The sequence below is a fragment of the Embiotoca jacksoni genome, unplaced genomic scaffold, assembly GCF_022577435.1.
Source record: "Embiotoca jacksoni isolate LCO1_2020_lvr unplaced genomic scaffold, fEmbJac1.0.p SCAF_16, whole genome shotgun sequence".
In the NCBI taxonomy this organism is placed as follows: Eukaryota; Metazoa; Chordata; class Actinopteri; family Embiotocidae; genus Embiotoca; species Embiotoca jacksoni.
In genome coordinates this window covers 2551097-2568482 of record NW_027185296.1, presented here as the reverse complement: position 1 = coordinate 2568482, position 17386 = coordinate 2551097, and the positions used below count along the sequence as shown (strand labels likewise).

The 17386-nt window shown below is 40.6% G+C and overlaps 1 protein-coding gene across 7 annotated transcripts in view; it reads right to left on the bottom strand.

Annotated features, from left to right (window-relative positions):
* The window catches only part of unc13a (unc-13 homolog A (C. elegans)), a 46910-nt gene that overhangs the window by 12669 nt on the left and 16855 nt on the right, over nt 1-17386 (bottom strand). For all 7 annotated transcript variants that reach the window (XM_069150205.1, XM_069150207.1, XM_069150206.1 and 4 more), the window contains 24 exons: nt 17290-17383; nt 16152-16198; nt 15895-15973; nt 14527-14601; nt 14169-14388; nt 12779-13006; nt 12368-12509; nt 11755-11924; nt 11498-11613; nt 10085-10248; nt 9798-9951; nt 9584-9652; nt 9134-9223; nt 8709-8843; nt 6848-6981; nt 6576-6661; nt 5827-5953; nt 5585-5681; nt 4677-4820; nt 4493-4570; nt 4242-4319; nt 3986-4074; nt 3757-3903; nt 2804-2927 (listed from right to left, as the gene is read on the bottom strand). In XM_069150205.1, the coding sequence (XP_069006306.1) occupies nt 2804-2927; nt 3757-3903; nt 3986-4074; nt 4242-4319; nt 4493-4570; nt 4677-4820; nt 5585-5681; nt 5827-5953; nt 6576-6661; nt 6848-6981; nt 8709-8843; nt 9134-9223; nt 9584-9652; nt 9798-9951; nt 10085-10248; nt 11498-11613; nt 11755-11924; nt 12368-12509; nt 12779-13006; nt 14169-14388; nt 14527-14601; nt 15895-15973; nt 16152-16198; nt 17290-17383 (2887 nt within the window). The remainder of the gene's footprint in view (nt 1-2803; nt 2928-3756; nt 3904-3985; nt 4075-4241; nt 4320-4492; nt 4571-4676; nt 4821-5584; nt 5682-5826; nt 5954-6575; nt 6662-6847; nt 6982-8708; nt 8844-9133; nt 9224-9583; nt 9653-9797; nt 9952-10084; nt 10249-11497; nt 11614-11754; nt 11925-12367; nt 12510-12778; nt 13007-14168; nt 14389-14526; nt 14602-15894; nt 15974-16151; nt 16199-17289; nt 17384-17386) is intronic.

The window sequence follows — 17386 nt, the reverse complement described above, 5'->3', positions numbered from 1 at the left end:
GTAAAATTGTGATTTGTGCACAAATTAAATGAGAATTAACATGTTAATCGGTGAGCTTTAGAGGTGTTGGGAGGCAGATATCTTGGAAACTCTGGAGTAGCTGTTTCCCCCCGTTTCCACTCTTCATGCCAAGTTAACTCGAGCTACATACTTAGTACACAGACATGAGAGCTTTACCGATCCTGTGATGTAATTCTCTGCAAATAATTATATTTTCCAAAATGTTCAACTTTTCCTTTCAAGAAAGAACTCTGATGAGATGCATTGTTCAATACATTAAAGCTCTATGTGAGGACTTCTGTCCAAAGTTGTTGCACTCCTGCACTTTTTATGATGTTTGATGAGAAACCAGCACAGATCATGTTGATTGAGAGACATATCGAAATACTGTTAATTACAAAATTACCCAAAAATAACATCACGTTCTATGTGGTGCTGTATATTTGGCCAGTGTGCTATCAAGAACAACATCGATCAGTAAAACTATTGTGAAGTGTCTCAGGCTATGCAGAATAAGTTCTTAAACGCTGTAGGTGTCAAGTACAAATAAAACATTGCAGGTCAAATATGGAAGCCATCCCATAGAGCTTTAAGACATTACGAGCATTTTCAAACAGTACATTGAGTGCACCTGGATTGACCAACATCAACCCAAACCAATAACCTCTTAAGAAAAACTATTGATCATACCATCATTACAATAATCATAGTAACAACAGGACATGAAACCAAACCAGGACAGACCAACATGACAGGTCTGCAGAGACATACGTACAGTGTTGTACAGCATACTGAGAGAAGACTGCAGTGTTGAAATAGATCAGATGCAAGCAACAAACCCACAGTAAGGGGGTGGGAGGGCAGGACACATTTCAAACAGGTAGGAAAGGGGGGGGGGGACTAGAAGGAGGAGGGCTAGAGGTAGGTCAGGACACTGGATACCAAGCCACCGAGAGATCAGAGTCACCCCACCAGAGTCCCAGTAAAAGGACACAATGCATGAGAAGAAACAAGGCAACATCAGGCGGAAAAGAGGAGTACCACTTCCTGTTTGAGGAGAGTGTTCAGGAAGAAGAGACAGCAGAAAAGGGGGGCACTGATTGGTGAAGATTGCTGAGGGGAGTGGGGGGTGGGACCTACCAGAACGAGTTAGGAATGCACCATGCTTCTGTCTTCTCAAAGGAGAGACAGAGTTAGACAGAGGAGAGGAGAGGAGAGGAGAGGAGAGGAGAGGAGAGGAGAGGAGAGGAGAGGAGAGGAGAGGAGAGGAGAGGAGAGGAAAGGAGAGAAGAGGAGAGGAGAGGAGAGGAGAGGAGAGGAGAGGAGAGGAGAGATATGACAGATCAAGAGGTGAGGTTTTGAGAAGGGAGACACCGTGATGTAGGGTAAAAAACAGGGGAAGATCGCAGCCACATATAGCAGAGAATCGACCACTGTGGACTGACAGACAGACAGACACGCAGGAGTGCTGTACTTACAATCATCTGTGGAGGGAGAGCGGTGGGAGCAGGATGTCATAGTAATCACAACAACAACAACAACCAGAGAGAAGGGTCAGTCAAGCTGCAAAGAGCCCCACATCAATCAAAAACACAAGTTTGGGCCCCAGGGCTGAAGGGACATGGACCAATTGACACCTGTTTAGAGCCTGGACTAAGTACAGGTAGAGAACTGAGCAGGGAGCCAAAACTATGTTACTTTACTTCAGCAAATAAGTGTTTAAGCTTTTAACAGCAACTTCAAATGAAGAAATTATCATTTAAAAGTCAAACTTACTGTTTTCTACTATGCTCTTGATTTTCTATTATCCTCTTCGATAAGCTGAACTGAACTGGTGGCTCCTGAGGCTTAACCAGTAATTCTAATACTGGCTAGCACTGATCATTTATCACTTTTTTTTTTTTTATCAGTGATATGAGGCTCTTTAGTTTATAACCAAACATAAATAAGAACACATATATTCAAAAAAACAAAAACAAAAAAAAACAAACAACAAAAATAAAAAACGAGAGGCTGCTTTCCAAAATGTATGATTCTTTTTGGAAGTGGGCCAGATCCTTTGGGCAAAAATGTTTCTGCCACTCTGTTGGGAGTTACTCATGAATCAGAAATCTCTACAAATAATTGTTGGCTGACATACTGGAGAGCAGCCATGAGCTGGAGTTAGAATGATATGGTGCAATCCTTTTTTCTTTCACTTTCTTTTATTTTTTTTCTTTTTTTTTTTTACTCTTTTTGAAGGGTTTCATCTTGATTGCTTGGATGAATGAAGGCACTGGGGGGCAATATTGAATATATCTGTGTGCAGGGGTTGAGAAGAGGATAGGATGTCATGTAGATGTGATGCAAAAGCAGTTTGATCTTTTGTTTATGCCAGGGCCATCTTGAATCGCAACAGGCACAAAATGTCTGCCTTTGTGTTCCCTTTCCTCATTCTCCACCTCCTGCTCCTTTTTCTTTTGATGCTGCCTTGGCAGTTGGAGGTGTGTTCAGGCACGCATTACTGCATGTGTGGGCTTATGTGTGTTGTGTGTTATGTGCTTTGCAAGTCATTTTTCTGCTGTCTACTTTGTTACTGTGGTCGACATTACAACATATTGTATGAAATGTTGATCTTTCTTCAAAGAAATATTCGCACTGATTTCAAATAATCAGTAAGCTCAGTGATGTCGATATGTCTGTTTGTGTTAAATGCGTATCACTCTTTATGTGTTTGTAAACAACATAATCTATAGGTTACTGTTTATATTGTCTGCCTTTTATATGCCTGTGTTTGTGTGCCAATTCTTCTGTGTGCTCTCACCGTTTGGTCCGTGAGTGGCGGCAGAACGATGGTTTTCTCCATAGTATTCATCACCAGCTTCCACAGCTCCTTCAGCACACGCTTCAACACCGTCTTCTCACAGATCTTTGCAAACAAAGTCAAGCTGGCAGCAGCGGGAGACACAGGAAAGAAAGGAGAGATTAATGTTAAGCAGAGGACGGAAGACAATGTTCTTCTGAAGAAAAAAAATATCATAAATGGAAAAGGTGATTGCTAGAAATCCCCTCATGAACGAAAAAAAAAAAGACTCGTCTGAAAAGCACAAAAACTCAGATTTTAGGGAATTTCAATGATTTTCTACTCATCCATAGTCAGATAAACACATGGTTGCCTTTTAAGCCTTTTGTTATGTCTTAAAGGAGTTTGAATGCCGTCTACTAATATTGGACTGACACAAACTGTTTATGAAATTAAGTATAAATTCTTAAGGAAGTTAGTTGGTTTTTGGTCTCCACATTCACTTAATCTACGCAAACTTGACTGTTCAACATATCTTCACTTTGAATGCAGAGACAAACAAAAAGGCATCCATGAGCTTGTCTTGTCAGGGCAAAACCTTGAACAATGAAATGCCTTCAGAACTGTACAATCTTTCTTAGAACCCATGTACAGGAGATCATTCCTGCCGACCGCAATAAGACTGTACAATAACTCACCTCTGGCAAAATCCATCACATAACAATAACACTGTTGACTGTGTTTCTTGGTTGTTTGTATATAATATATATAGATATATACTGTACTGTATATACTGTGCATTTTATATTTTATATTTATATTTAATATTTTTTACTGCTATTTTACTGCTATTTTATTGTTTTTCTATTATTCTATTATTATCTTATTGCTTCTGTATGCTGCTGTAGCGAAAAAATTTCCCTTCGGGGATTAATAAAGTAACCTAACCTAACCTAAATGGCAGGTTGCCTCACTTGCTGTCCAGGAACTCCATGATCGGCTGCAGGACATTGTCAGCATCCTGGGCGACGCTGCTGGCGTTTCCCACGTTTGAGGTTCCCTTCACCTGAGCCAAGATGTCTCCCATCTGCTTCACATTCTCCTCAATATGAGGCTGGAAACTATCGAGGAAAAGATTTTAATCAAATACGTACTGCAGAGATGCAGTTTGTGATGTGTGCTTGTGTGTGAATGTGTTTCTACCTGACAGCAAAGACCCTGCTGAGATCATCCATGACATTGTTGAGCTTAACCTGCAGGTCTTTCAGGATGTCACTTGCCTCCACACACAGCTACAGTACAGATATGAAAACAGACAGCTGCTTGAGTGGATTGTGCAGTAATAATACTAACCGTAACCCTGAACAAATCATCTGTGTCCAAATACTTAAATAATGTACTTATACAAAACTAAGCTAGTAAAAAACTGTGGTTGGCAATAAAGAGCAGAATCACTGACATCTTTTCCACCCATGGCTTCAAACATCTTCTCCAACTGAACCCTCAGCTGTTGGATGTTGTTGATCAGGATGCAGGGCTGAAAACAAGATGACACATGCACATCTGAAAACCTTCAGCGATACACTTTACAGACCTGTTCATGTTCTACACAAATTAAATCAAATATTTTGCCATTGGCTGTGTCAAACAGCACTGACTGTCTTAAGTTGACATAGTTAATATAGGTTCATCACGTCTTTGGGTACTCACCACTTTCTCCATGGTGACATAGTTGGCAAACAACTTGGAGATGATATCAGCATAGGACAGAAGTACATTGCTGATGGTCTGGAGAGGAGAACAGAAAAAGATCAATCATCAGGGGATAGTTGCTTAGTTTCTGAATTTAGAAAAATGATTAGAATTACAATCCAAAAATTCTTTACTGATCTACCTTGGCGAATCTCTTCATGTAGTGTCCTACAATCTGCGGATCCGGGCACTCTAACTTCCTGATGATCTCGAAGCTCTGGTTGAGCTGGGAGAACACGTCGACCACCGAGCAGGAGAACAGAGCATGTTCCGACGTGACCTGGAACTGCAGGGCAGAAAACATGTGCAGAAAGAGTTTAAACTGGTGGAAAAAACATACAAGAGGAAAAAAAACAAAACAGAAAAAAGGGGCCATTTTCGAGGAGAGGGTAGCAGGTGACAAGCTGGGATTCAAAGGAGGCTGGCAAGATATGACCTCTGCCCAACTCGAAGCATATTGACAGACCATTAGGTGCTATATATAAACTTGACCTTTGATATCTTTCAGGGCATGTGCAGAGCCTCAGACCTCCAAAAACCGACCAGCCATGTAGGCAGTCAGACAGACACCCAGTGACAGGTGGGAGCTCATGTCTGTCTCCTTGCAATTGGCTGCTGGTTAGTGCCTGGTCCCTAATTGGCTAGAGGTGAGTGTGTAGGTGCTACTCTGGGGAGTCTGAGTAATGAGGTGAGGACAGCCCTCCTGCAGTCAAAAGTCTGGCATAAGGCCATTAATTCACAATGCCCTTCTGTAACAGAGTTGTCTTCCTCTTCAAGCACATGCAAGTCTCAACCACTCCTTTTTAAACTTCTAAAGAATCCACGTCTCCGCTGCGGTGTCCAAGCTTCTATTTTTGCCTTTGATGAGCGCAGGAGAGGCAGGGGGAAGTGTGGGAGGCAGAGCGGAAGGGAGGGCGAAACTGTGGATGATAACTTTGAGTGTGACAAGAGGAAATACAAAGGATGGATTACAGTAATTCTGCCTGAACAACAGTGACTCAGCGTTTCCAGAGGACTGAAGGGAAGATAAGAAGAGCTGGAAACTTTTACCCCATCTTTTTTGTCTCTTTCCAAAGCGCCGTGCTGAAAGTCGCGAGACACTTCCTCGTTTTCGTCCAGCCACTGGATGACAAATGGCTCAAACCACCTATGGAGAGCAACATTTCAGACATTTGCCAGCTGTCATCCCCAAATGACAAAAGATTTCTTTATTTTTCATTTTTCATTTTTGCTTTTTTTTTTTTTTTTTTTTCTTTCAGTTGTGTGTCTGTGCAAGACTAGAAGCTACTCACGCAGGATATTCAGGCACCCTGCTCTTGAAGAAGGGCAAGTCTTTGCAGTACTCGTTGTACAACCACTTGACTTTGAAGTGCAGGTTCATGTAATCGGCACTCTTGCACAAGCGATTTTTTTCATGTTCTGAAAAAAAGGTGAGAGCAGATCAAATCCATGTAGACTTTGTGTTTAAACTGCGTTGATCTGCAATAATCACAGATCTATTGTGCACACAGTGGCAGAGATCAGGAGTTTAACACACCTCCTCACAGACTTGTTGAAAATAATCTGTGGTTTTAAGTACACAATCACTTGTGTAGTTGTCATTAATGGAAGAAAGAGAACCAATTATGCTAAAATAAAATATTAATGATATACTTCAGGTTTGACAAAAAAAACAACCAAATTCTTCAGAGATATTCACTTTAAAAAAAAAAAAACAACTTCACTCAACATACTCAACAAACTTGGAAAATATCTCCACTGCAGGTAATGTAGTTTACTGCGTGCTTGGGATAACACTAAATTAACCATAGCGCAAATGATCTGTGTATGATTGTTACACTTTTTTCACTAGGATTTTTAAATATTCAGTTGTGTATAGATGAACAGAGAGGGAGCACCATTAAGAACAGCAGACAGTATGCCCTGCCGTGGGTATGTTTCCCTAAAGTATTTACAAGTAAACTCTTAGAAATTAAGGTAAAAAAAATTGAAAATACCATCTGAATATCAACTACATTATATCATCTCCTGTGTCACTCACCCTCCATTGCATACTTCATATCCTGAGCAAATAGGTTCCACATCACTTCAGCGCTGATTTTACCCACATTGAGCTCTTGGGGAAATCTTGATGGAGAAGGAGAACATATATGAAAATGAGCAAGGCAGAAGAAAGCCTGAGAGTGCAGATTTAGTGGTACTGAGAGAAACTGCGGAAAACTGTATCGCATTAAAATGTCATTAAAAAGAGCTACGATTAAATTTGAAAGGTGAAAAAAAGAGAATACAGAGGCAGGACATATAGAGACATACTGATTTAGGCAGGGAGTGTAAGAGTTCTTGTCCTCCTCAATGATGGAGACGATAAGTGTGATGAGTTTGGACCAGAAGTCCAGATTCTTGATGCTGGGTCCCTGCTCCTCTGGAGGCACTGCACCCTGCTTGGCCTGGAAATACAACGACACAAGTAGATTCTCAATGAAAATCGACACTGACTGTTTGGGGGAAGTTTTGCGTGCTGGCCACTTTTTTTTTTATAAGATATGCTGAGAGGATAATTGCATTGTATTGTAAGTTTTCAAAGCCATGGTGTCTTTTTCTTCACCCTTATCATAATGATACTTCAGCCAAACCTCCAGTCACATATGGTAAAAAAACAAAACAATGAGCCAAACAACCAGAAAAGTTGCAAAGTCCTGTAACTGTAATGTGAGTTTTACTAATAGTATTTTTTATTGTCTGACAAATAGAGGAACTTTTGGAGGAACATTTGACTGTGTTGTTAATTCAACAATTCATACATATTCAACACTTGCTGCTCAAACAGCTTTAAACAGACTCTGAACGTCAACTGTCTGGTCGACTTCTTTGAAATAGCTGGGGGGAAAAAAAAAATGAAGCTGGGCGCCGCAGGGTTTGAAGAGTGAAGAATGATCTTGCAGAGATTTCAACAAAATATAGCAATGTCCCTCAGGATGAAATATTTTATTCAAAGGAAAAAAATTCTTATTTGAAATTCACGGGGGAGTCGGAATGGGGCTGCCGCTTTAATGAAGGCTCAAAGCAAGTTCTAGAAATCCCTGTTGAAATCAGATGCAGGAGTGATGGATGGAGGAGCCTGGCCTGGCCTACCCAGACTGAGAGGATGCTGGGGACTCACCACACACACACACACACACACACACACACACACACACACACACACACACACACACACACACACACACACACACACACACACACACACACACACACACACACAGTGTCAGAGTGCATTCGACATATCAAATGAGGGCAAATCGAGGAACATTAATGATGACAAGTCAACTCTTGTTTTGAGTTTGGGGTTAGGTGTCAATTTATCCTGCATTTTTCTTCAAAGAGACTGAACCAAATTCAATAAAAGAAAAAGAAAATTGAAAACATTTTTTGTAGCTGTCCAGTGATTGATTAAGTAAACTTCACTGCTTTCCCTCCAAATAAAAAATACAGAGTGGTAGATTGTCTGGAAATCATGAGCAACCAGAAACTCAAGTTGACTCAAGTTTAGTGACCAAGTCTGGTGTGTCAGCAGAGAAAAAATTGGGAACTCCAAAAAATTGACTGTCAGTTTTGCCACAAAAGAAGAAGAAGGAAAAAAAAAACAACTGACAAAAACAAAGCAGCACACCTTGCCATATTGAAACGTGCTGTATGTAGACATGAAAACTAATATAACATACTTTTAGCACAAAGCAAATTCAACATGTTCTTGGGGGAATATTAACATTACATTATATTAATATAAATTTGGCGGATATTAACACAGAAGCAGCCAACAATTTGAGAACAAGTCACAGTCTTGTGGAAAACCAACAGAACAACACATGAAACTGTTATGGCTTTCAAAAGTTGCCTCGATATTTTTACTATTTTAATTTGCTTGCAGTAGTTTGTTTCTAAATGTTCTTTTCAGAGTAAATTATATAATAATGTACTACATTTTTGCTCCCATTTTTTTTTTACATATTACATATTTTTTTACATACTTTGTTTGAACAAAGGGCAAATGCCTCTGCGTGATTACAGTCATACCAAAAAGGCAAATTCAAGTTGAAAGTTTTTGAAAAAGAGAAATAGCGACACATTTACACACACCGACACAGACATTCAGCTCATCGCTGCTGCTTCTTACCGGATCTGTCTGGTACTCGCGGCTGTAGAGCTCATGACAGTTATTAAAGATGTACTCGTAGGTGGAGTTGAGACAGGCTTTCACACAATCTTTCACCACCTGACTGGCTCTGGGTGGAGACTGGAGCTCTTGGACCTAAACACGCAAACACACAAAGCAGAGAAACAGTTAAACTAGACAAGTGACGGGCGCATTGATTCACGATTGTTTACATAATAAGAGTGACAAAGAAATAATGACTCCTTGAAAAGAAGCAGTTTGCATTTTGAAATCCAGCACTAGGTTCATTTTAAGGTGGAAATCTTCTTTCTGCTTTCATACTGTGAGAAAATTATTGATGAAGTTTAATGCCTCCTATGTGTGGATTACAGTGGTTGGTTTGAGTGGATGACTTTAGCAGATGGTGAAGGAAGAAGGGACTGTACCTTCATTCTGAAGAAGGTGATACTGGTGAGCAGGTCCACAGTGGACTTGAGGTCCTGCAGCCTCTCAGGACTGCTTGCTGGGAAGTTGTTCTGCCGTCAGACAATGAAAAAACAGAAAAAGAAAAATACAGTGAGGCACAACACCTGACTTCTTCACATCCATTCTTGTCCAGCGTGTTTTTTTGTGTCCTTGGGCAAGATCCAGCCTGGTCACACAATTTTCACTGCCAGCAAACCCTAGTCTTACTGTGTGGGTGTCCAGTGTTTCCTGAATGTGTTTGTGCATGTTTCAGAGGAGCTGCCAGTCTAATTAACACATCCGCCTCCTTTGTTTTACTGCTTCTCAAGAAGTGAGACATATAAGGAGAAAGAGAAACATTTCAGATATTTCAGAAGATATTATAGAAGATAATATGAGCGTAAACAGTGAGATGAAAAAAGCAATCTTACTCGGTACATGGACAGGTCGATCCTCAGAGAGTTATGCAGCTGATCTAGAAGCTTCACAAATCGCTCTTTCTGTTGGTGTTAAAACACACATAGCAGACACACCAGACTGCTTCATATAAAAAGGGACAGTGACTTTGTACCAAGACAAAGAAGGAAACCTTCAAATATGTGAAATAATATACTGAGTCTGCTAAATGTTTCTGTGGTGACTCACCCCAAAGTTAGAAGCAGCAAAGCGGTCAGAGGCAGAGACGTTGTTGGTTGCCTGGGTGGTGTGGGCGTAGTAGGCATTGATGTTAGCCAGCAGGGTACTCATCACTGCAGGCACACCTGGGCACATGTACTTCGATGACAAACAGGCAAAGTGTCTGCAAATGAGGAACGAACATGTGAGAAAACACTGGATAATAACAGCAGAGAGCTTAATGAAAACAATCAACAAGGCACTCAAACACAGTCTTGAAAAAAAAAAAGGAGTCAGGTTTTCAGACATGAACGTACGTCATGGCCTGGTAGATGGACTCCACTCCATAGCGCATGGCAAACTCATCTACAATCTCCTGTGGAGTCTCCTCAAAGTAGACCTTCCATGCATCATCCCCTTTGGCATCGGGGATCTTCACCACCCCGTTATTCTGGATATCTGTCACATAATGGAAGAGGTTCTGCAGGACAGAAAACAGAGCATGAGAGAGAAGAGGGACGAAGGGAAAAAATGTGCACTAAAAGTCATGAGGGAAGACAATGCCAAAAAACAACAACATATAACACAGATTTAAAATTAGTAGGAAGTAGTCAAGAAGTTCAAATGATTGTTCACATCTCGCTCAGTTGTAATCAGAGTTTATATACTTCTAATTTTACAAAGACAGCAGATTACAACCTCTCAATCTGTTGTATCTGTCAGCTGTGCAACATAAAGAGTCATAAAACTCCATTATGAGGCCAACACAATGTGCTGCCTCGGCCATAAAGCATTGCACCACTGTAAAACATTCTGAGTGGGTTTATGGGCACTTACGCGCAGCAATAACAGCGGTCATTTGTCAGTTAAGGTTCTATTGAGTAATGACCTGAGTAATGACTCCATACACAAAGCAACGATTGGTCAACAATCAATCAGCAGGGTTTTCTTCACAGAGTCAGAGCAGAAATGTGTCTTTGCTGCTGGAAGTGTTTTTTTTTTTTTTTTAATCTTTGTGGAGCTGAGCAAACATCACTGAGTGGAAAGTTTAATTTGGAATGGATCAATTATGGACGTGCACATCAGTCAAGTAAATTAACCTATTTAGCATGGTTCATTAGGGCAGCTTGGTACAGAGAGGCGCGCGCGCACACACACACACACACACACACACACACACGCACGCACACACACGCACACACACGCACACACACGCACACACACGCACACACAAACACACGCACACACACATTAAGTGATATCAAAGATTCACGCAATCATAATTTCCAATCTCCCATTATTATGCGATGTAATCATCCACATCCAGTACAGATCATATTGACTCAAAAGCACATGCTGAACCTGCAATAAAGTGACTGCATATTTTTAATATTTGTGTGGTAATTTCAAATTATACATGTTTTGTGTGTATAATCACATTTTGTAAATTCTACAGCTAAATCCAGCAGAGGAAAAAAAATATATATTTAGTCAAAGTAAAAGTAAAAAAAAAAAAAATAGAAGTAAAAGTAGACTAAAAACATTCACACTCATAATACCAGTTTACCCCAAAACTGTATTCATTTACAGAACATGAGAACCATTCTCTTTTTACACACACACACACACACACACACACACACACACACACACACACACACACACACACACACACACACACACACACACACACACACACACACACACACACACACAAAGACTGAGCTTACTTCATGCAGACAGGTGTATTGCACGTGATACGGGGCAACCGTCTCCTCTCCTTTGATCTCTACATTAATGTGCATGCGGATAGCCCCGGACACAGCTGACTTGTCCGTACGCTTGTCTGTGAAGAGCACAAAACATTCAGCAGCTCAGTCAACAGAGGAGTTTTAAGTCAGGCACACAACTGCGTGATGAGATAAACTGACCAGGCCAGTAAGAAGCTGCGGTGTCATAAGCGAGGGGGAGTAAAAATTCAACTCACCCAGATTGTACCAGACGTCCATCTCTCCGCTCAGAGTGCGGACCTCGATGATAGTTTGACCGAGGAAGTCGTCTGACTCTCGCTTAAACTTTTGCTTCACACGAGACTTAATGTCGTCGTCTTCATCCCACACTCGCACCTTGATGCGGTCTGACGAGTTGTGACATTCACTACAAACACAGAAGCAGTGAGAGTGAGCCACGGCTGACAGGCAAGAGCAGATGGATTACTATCGTGACTAATTATATATCAAATGCTTTTAAAGTACACACAAAAAAAAACACATTTAAAAAAAATATGAAAATATTTAATCAACATACAGCATATGTGTCAACTAAAACTAAAATGTTTACATAACTCACTTAAAATGAATAAAAAATATTCATAATCAATTATTAGTTTAACTAATTTATACAGCAAAAAAAAAAAATATATATTTGTGCTTTTTGTTTACTATTGCTGTCATCTAAAATTTAAAACTCCGATTTTGAAATGTTGTTTGAAGACGTCACTATGGAGAGCTTCAAATTCAACACATGAATTAATTTAAAAAAATATTTCCCGCCCTGATTATCACACTTTTCATATATTTCTTTAAGAGAACATGACTCACAAATTAAATGTTTCCTCCCAGACAGGGTTGAGGTTGCCGTAAATGGTTTTGGTCCTCTTTTTCGTCTTTCCCACTTGGACAGTTACATATGGATCACTGGAACCAGTTTTATCCTTGGCTTGTAGACCCTGGGCACACAACACTAGGGAGAAGAAAAAAAAATGGCCAAGCTGGTCAGCCACAGTGTGTGTGAGTGTGTTTGGAGGCAAACAGATGCCTCTTAACTCACCTGACCTTCTGCTCTACTGCCCCATAAACGCCACCTGTGTTCCCATCATCCAAACCGCAGCTCATCTCTTTTTATAGACACAAACACCCGACACATGCTGTTTCCCCTGACATTGATGCTGACCGTGCCGGCCAGCTTCCTTCAAAGCTACTGTACCGAACCGAAAGTGACTCCCCTCTCACCTGTGATGCAGATCTTCGCTGACCATTTCGAGGTGCCATCGAGCACGCTCTGTTTGATCTGCTTCATATAGGTGACGTGGGTGGCCTTGAGGATAGTGAACACTTCCTGAATGAGTTCGAAGATCTCAGGTTTGTTCCTCTCACGGATCTTCATGCGGTCCTTCAGAACCATGATGATGTTTTGGGTTCGGTCCTCCGCACCATGTTTGGAGCTCTTCTCTGCTGCTCCTGGAAAATCAATCCGAAAAAGACAGGAATTAGACATATAAAGCCAAATAGAAATGGTGTTATACGAGATGTGCTTCACAGAATTGTGCTTACAGTTATAGAATTGAATGTAATTAATGATAACAATAACAGAAAATTGCTCTGAGGATAATCTTTCACAATTTATAAGACCATTTGAAACTGTGATTTCAATTTAAAATACAGACAAGTGAAGAAGACTGTATAGGTGATGAAAAACATATATATATTTCATGAATGAGAGGCAGACAGATTTGCAGAGCTATAAAATGCTGAGAAAAAGAGATATGGAAAAACTAGAGGTGGATGACAACAAAAGACAAATGGCTTTTAATATCCTCTGAAGAGAACAAGGAAAATAAGAAAGTAGGAGTGAGAGGAGATGAGGAGGAAGATCAGGACCTCCGTGTTTGTCACTGACAAATAGACTTACAAGGAAATAAATGGACTAGATAGTTCTCTCTTAATAAAACAAAAACATTAGCACATTGAAAAAAATGCTAGCTGCGACTACAACTTCTAGCTGATTCCTGCATATTCATTGGTTGTTCTTGAATATTTATCCAAAGTGTGATTGTCTGACTTCAGTCACAACAAATTCCTGCAATTGTTTCAATAAAAACCTTGCTAAGAAATAAAGGGTTTCTGTTTACTGAAATGCTGAAGGGTTTTTCATTTTAAATGCATACAGGAAGTGTTAAGTTTGTATTAAAATGTAATGCAGTAACTTTAACAGGGCAAATGGTAGCAGATCAAAACAGTTTTGAATTGACATCGTCAATCAGTCAATTCACCCTAAATGTCTATATGACAACTTTGACCATTCCATTTGTTTTTATTGGCTCTTTTGCATGACATACGCTTTGAAGATGGTTGGATCTTCAAGGAATTAAAAAAATATAAATGTATTTTAACCGGATCAAGAAAACATTTATATTTCCTCACTAAGAGAAACAAAGTGGTGGAGCATCGTTTTGAGGCGCTCCCTCAGTTTGCCTTGATATTCATATTCATGCACATAGACATACAAATAAACATACTCCATGGGCTGCTAAATTTAAATGATATCATAATTGTAATCCAGTGGTTTTTTTTAATCCTTTAGGGGCTGAAATGTAGTAGCATTTCTCAACATTTCTCTTACTTTGCAGACAGTCAGCATTGAGCAGGTCTTGGCACTTCTCGTGGCATTTCACACCACACTCAGTACAACGCATTCCCTGGCGAGCAATACCCCACAGCAGTCCCTCACACTCGTAGCAGTAAGTGGGTGTGGTGGCCGTCCACACCTCAAAGTTGTGCGGGGTGGTGCAGGAGATGGGATATATGAGGGCCTGGAGGGTCTTCTTATAGACATGACTCTTCTACAAGGGTACAGAAGAGACAGATGGAGGGTCAGCACAGTGATCATTCAGAGTAAAGCCTTGCATATGTGGACACACTAGAATGTCTTTTGGCATTAGGTGAAATACTTTGATTAGATCATGTAAATGAGGACTGACCAGCTCTTCGTTGTGCAGAGTGCTGGACGTCAGCGCCGAGGTTATGCCTGCTTTCCTGGAGTTCTGGACCAAGGACTGAGTGACAGCAGAGGAGGGGTCAGTTTCTCTCAGCTCCCACATTTAATATCCTTTTATATCAAGAGCAATCTCAGTGCAGCCCAGGAGGAAATGTTTCTTATTGCCGTCTGGCAATGTTTTCCTGAATAGTTACAACAAAGTGGAGGTGACAGCTGCAAAATGTAAAGTGCTTTTTTTAAAAAAAAAAAAAAATGTATTTAAAATTGACCAATTTGTTGGTAAAAGATAACTAGTATACTCTCACTATTGTAAGTGTTTCTATAGCAAATAATGTTGGTGTTACTCACCATAGCCTGTTGCAGTGAAGTTGGGAAAAAAAGGGTAGAAATGTAATGTTAAAAAAAGGGCAAGAAACAGCAAGGAATTTTGATAAAGAAGTACAAATGCAAGAATTGTTGAGGAATTGATGCTTTCGCTGTGTGAGTATTATAGTTCTTTTCATTATAGCAAGATCCTCAATAAAGCACAGGAGAAACAAGACTTGAAGGATGGGGAGGACTTGCAGAAGTCACCGCTACAACTACATCGGATTACCAGATATCCGAATAAAAAAATATTCAATTGTCATTCAGCCAGAATCCGACCTTGTCCAATCAATGACCTGAGACACTGACAAGTTGAGCGTGTGTGTGAAACAGAGAGAGACAGTGACAGGAAACCAACATAGCTGCACCTGCCTGTGTCTGCCTGTCACGGTTTCCTAGATGTTTATTAATTAATCAGGACAGTCATTCAAACTAATTACTTGTGTGTGGCACTGCTTGGATTGTTGGATTGGGAGCTGAATATGTACCCATGCTAGTAAACGTTGAGGTTCATGTCTTCACAACTAGGGTAGAAAAGTGACTATGTTGTCATTATTGTGCAGCAAGAAAGTAACTTTACACACGAGTCAGAGGTTTCTACAGATGATTTATGTTCTTCTCAGTCGTATTGCTAATGAGGGAGAGTCAGGAAGGGATGGGAATGATGGCAGGGTGGGGTAACAATGGGTCTGTTGTATGACAGCATCGAGCACACATCAGTGCCAGGCTTTAATAGGAGGGTAATACATTATCCATTAGCAGAGCAGATGAGTTGCAGAGTGTTAAAAGATGTAAACAAAAGAGAGTAAAATGAACCAGAAACTAGAAAAAAGAACATGTAAATAAAAAGATAGGAGAGATTCAGAAAGAAAACAGGAGTAGCTTTTGTAGCTGAGTGCTGACTGCTGAGCTGAGTGATAGATGAACTGGGGAGACGTAAGACACTTAGTCAGAGGAATATGAAGAGATTAGTGCAGAAACTCACCAGATCTCTGACCAGAGGCATCGCTTTCCTCTTCCTGAGGTCTGGCATGCTGTCAATGCTATACAGAGCACCACCCATCCTGGAGAGAAAATGTAACAACAGCAACATTTTCAGCTACAGTTGTTAATGAGAATCTGGACACGAAGAATCAATTACACCATAAATGCATTCAGACATTAAGGCCATAGGCTTGCATTGTGGTTGGCAGGTTATACATTTTCAATAACCGAAGTGGTGTCAGCATCACGGTTACTTACCCTGCTGATAAAAGCAGAGAGGCGATGCCGACACTTTCGCCCCGGGCCTGTGGAGAAAGAGAGAGATGAGATGGAAAGAGCAGACAAAGGCAGGGTTCCATTACGGCAGCAGCTGGAAAAATGGGAAGCATACTGTATCACACTACTATACTGAGTGCTTTTATTTGACCTTTACAGGGGGAACTAGAAAACGGAGAGAAACTGTATGGTGTTCGTTCACAAAAAGCTCTATTTCATGGTGAGTTTCACCATTAGCTGTTTCCACAATAACTGCCTTTACAATGAATAATAGAGAATACAAGTAAAAAAATAGTTGCAAGTGCGAGGGAGATGAGGAGAGTGGTCAAGCCGAGTAGTGTCTTTCTTAATGCGTGTGGTGATTATTGACATAAGCAGTGGGTTTTCTGTGTTTGAGCATCAGAGAAAAAGAAGATTACAGCCAGATGGCTATCCATGAAATCATTCTCCTAATTCTATCTGCTCTATAATTGAAAGATATGTTCTTTGTCTGCTTGCCTCTTCAAAGAATGACACACAGCATCGATACTAACGTCACACTGATGCATAGAAATAGTCTTGATTGATATAAACACCAGGCATTGAAAATGACACTTAGCAGGCTTGCAGCGGCTTCCTATGTGCTTCATGTCTCTCTATAAATATCTATGAGTCGTACAGGATACATATAATATTAATTAGAGTGATTAACACACTACAAGCCACACCCACCTGAGAGTCTGCTCCTGCCCTGGTAATCAGAATGGACTACATGCAAATCGTTACGAGGATGGCAAACAACTGAAAAGAAAATAATGAAATGGCGAAAAAACAATGCAAGGGGTAAACAGAAACGATCAAATAAACACAAGACAATATAATCCAGAGCAGCGACCAAAAACGGGGAAGAACTGGGTGGACTGAAACAACAAAAGCTGAAAAAAAAAACCAGTAACAGTCGAGCATGCGGGTGACTGATGTCACATGTCAGTGAGCTCAAAAAGTTATGAATTAAAGCAGAGCAGCAACAGACAAAACAAACTGTTTCAACCACTCTTATGAACATGGGTATTCATGTGCCATGAATGTAAACAAATGCACCACAAAGATACGCCGAAACACACACGCATCCTGGCTGTACCTCTTGAAGCTGAAGTCGTACTCTGCTGAAAAGTCGAAGCCAGTTGGCCTTGGCTCGTGCAGGACCAGGTTCCATGATTTCCCTCTTTGGGAAGCTG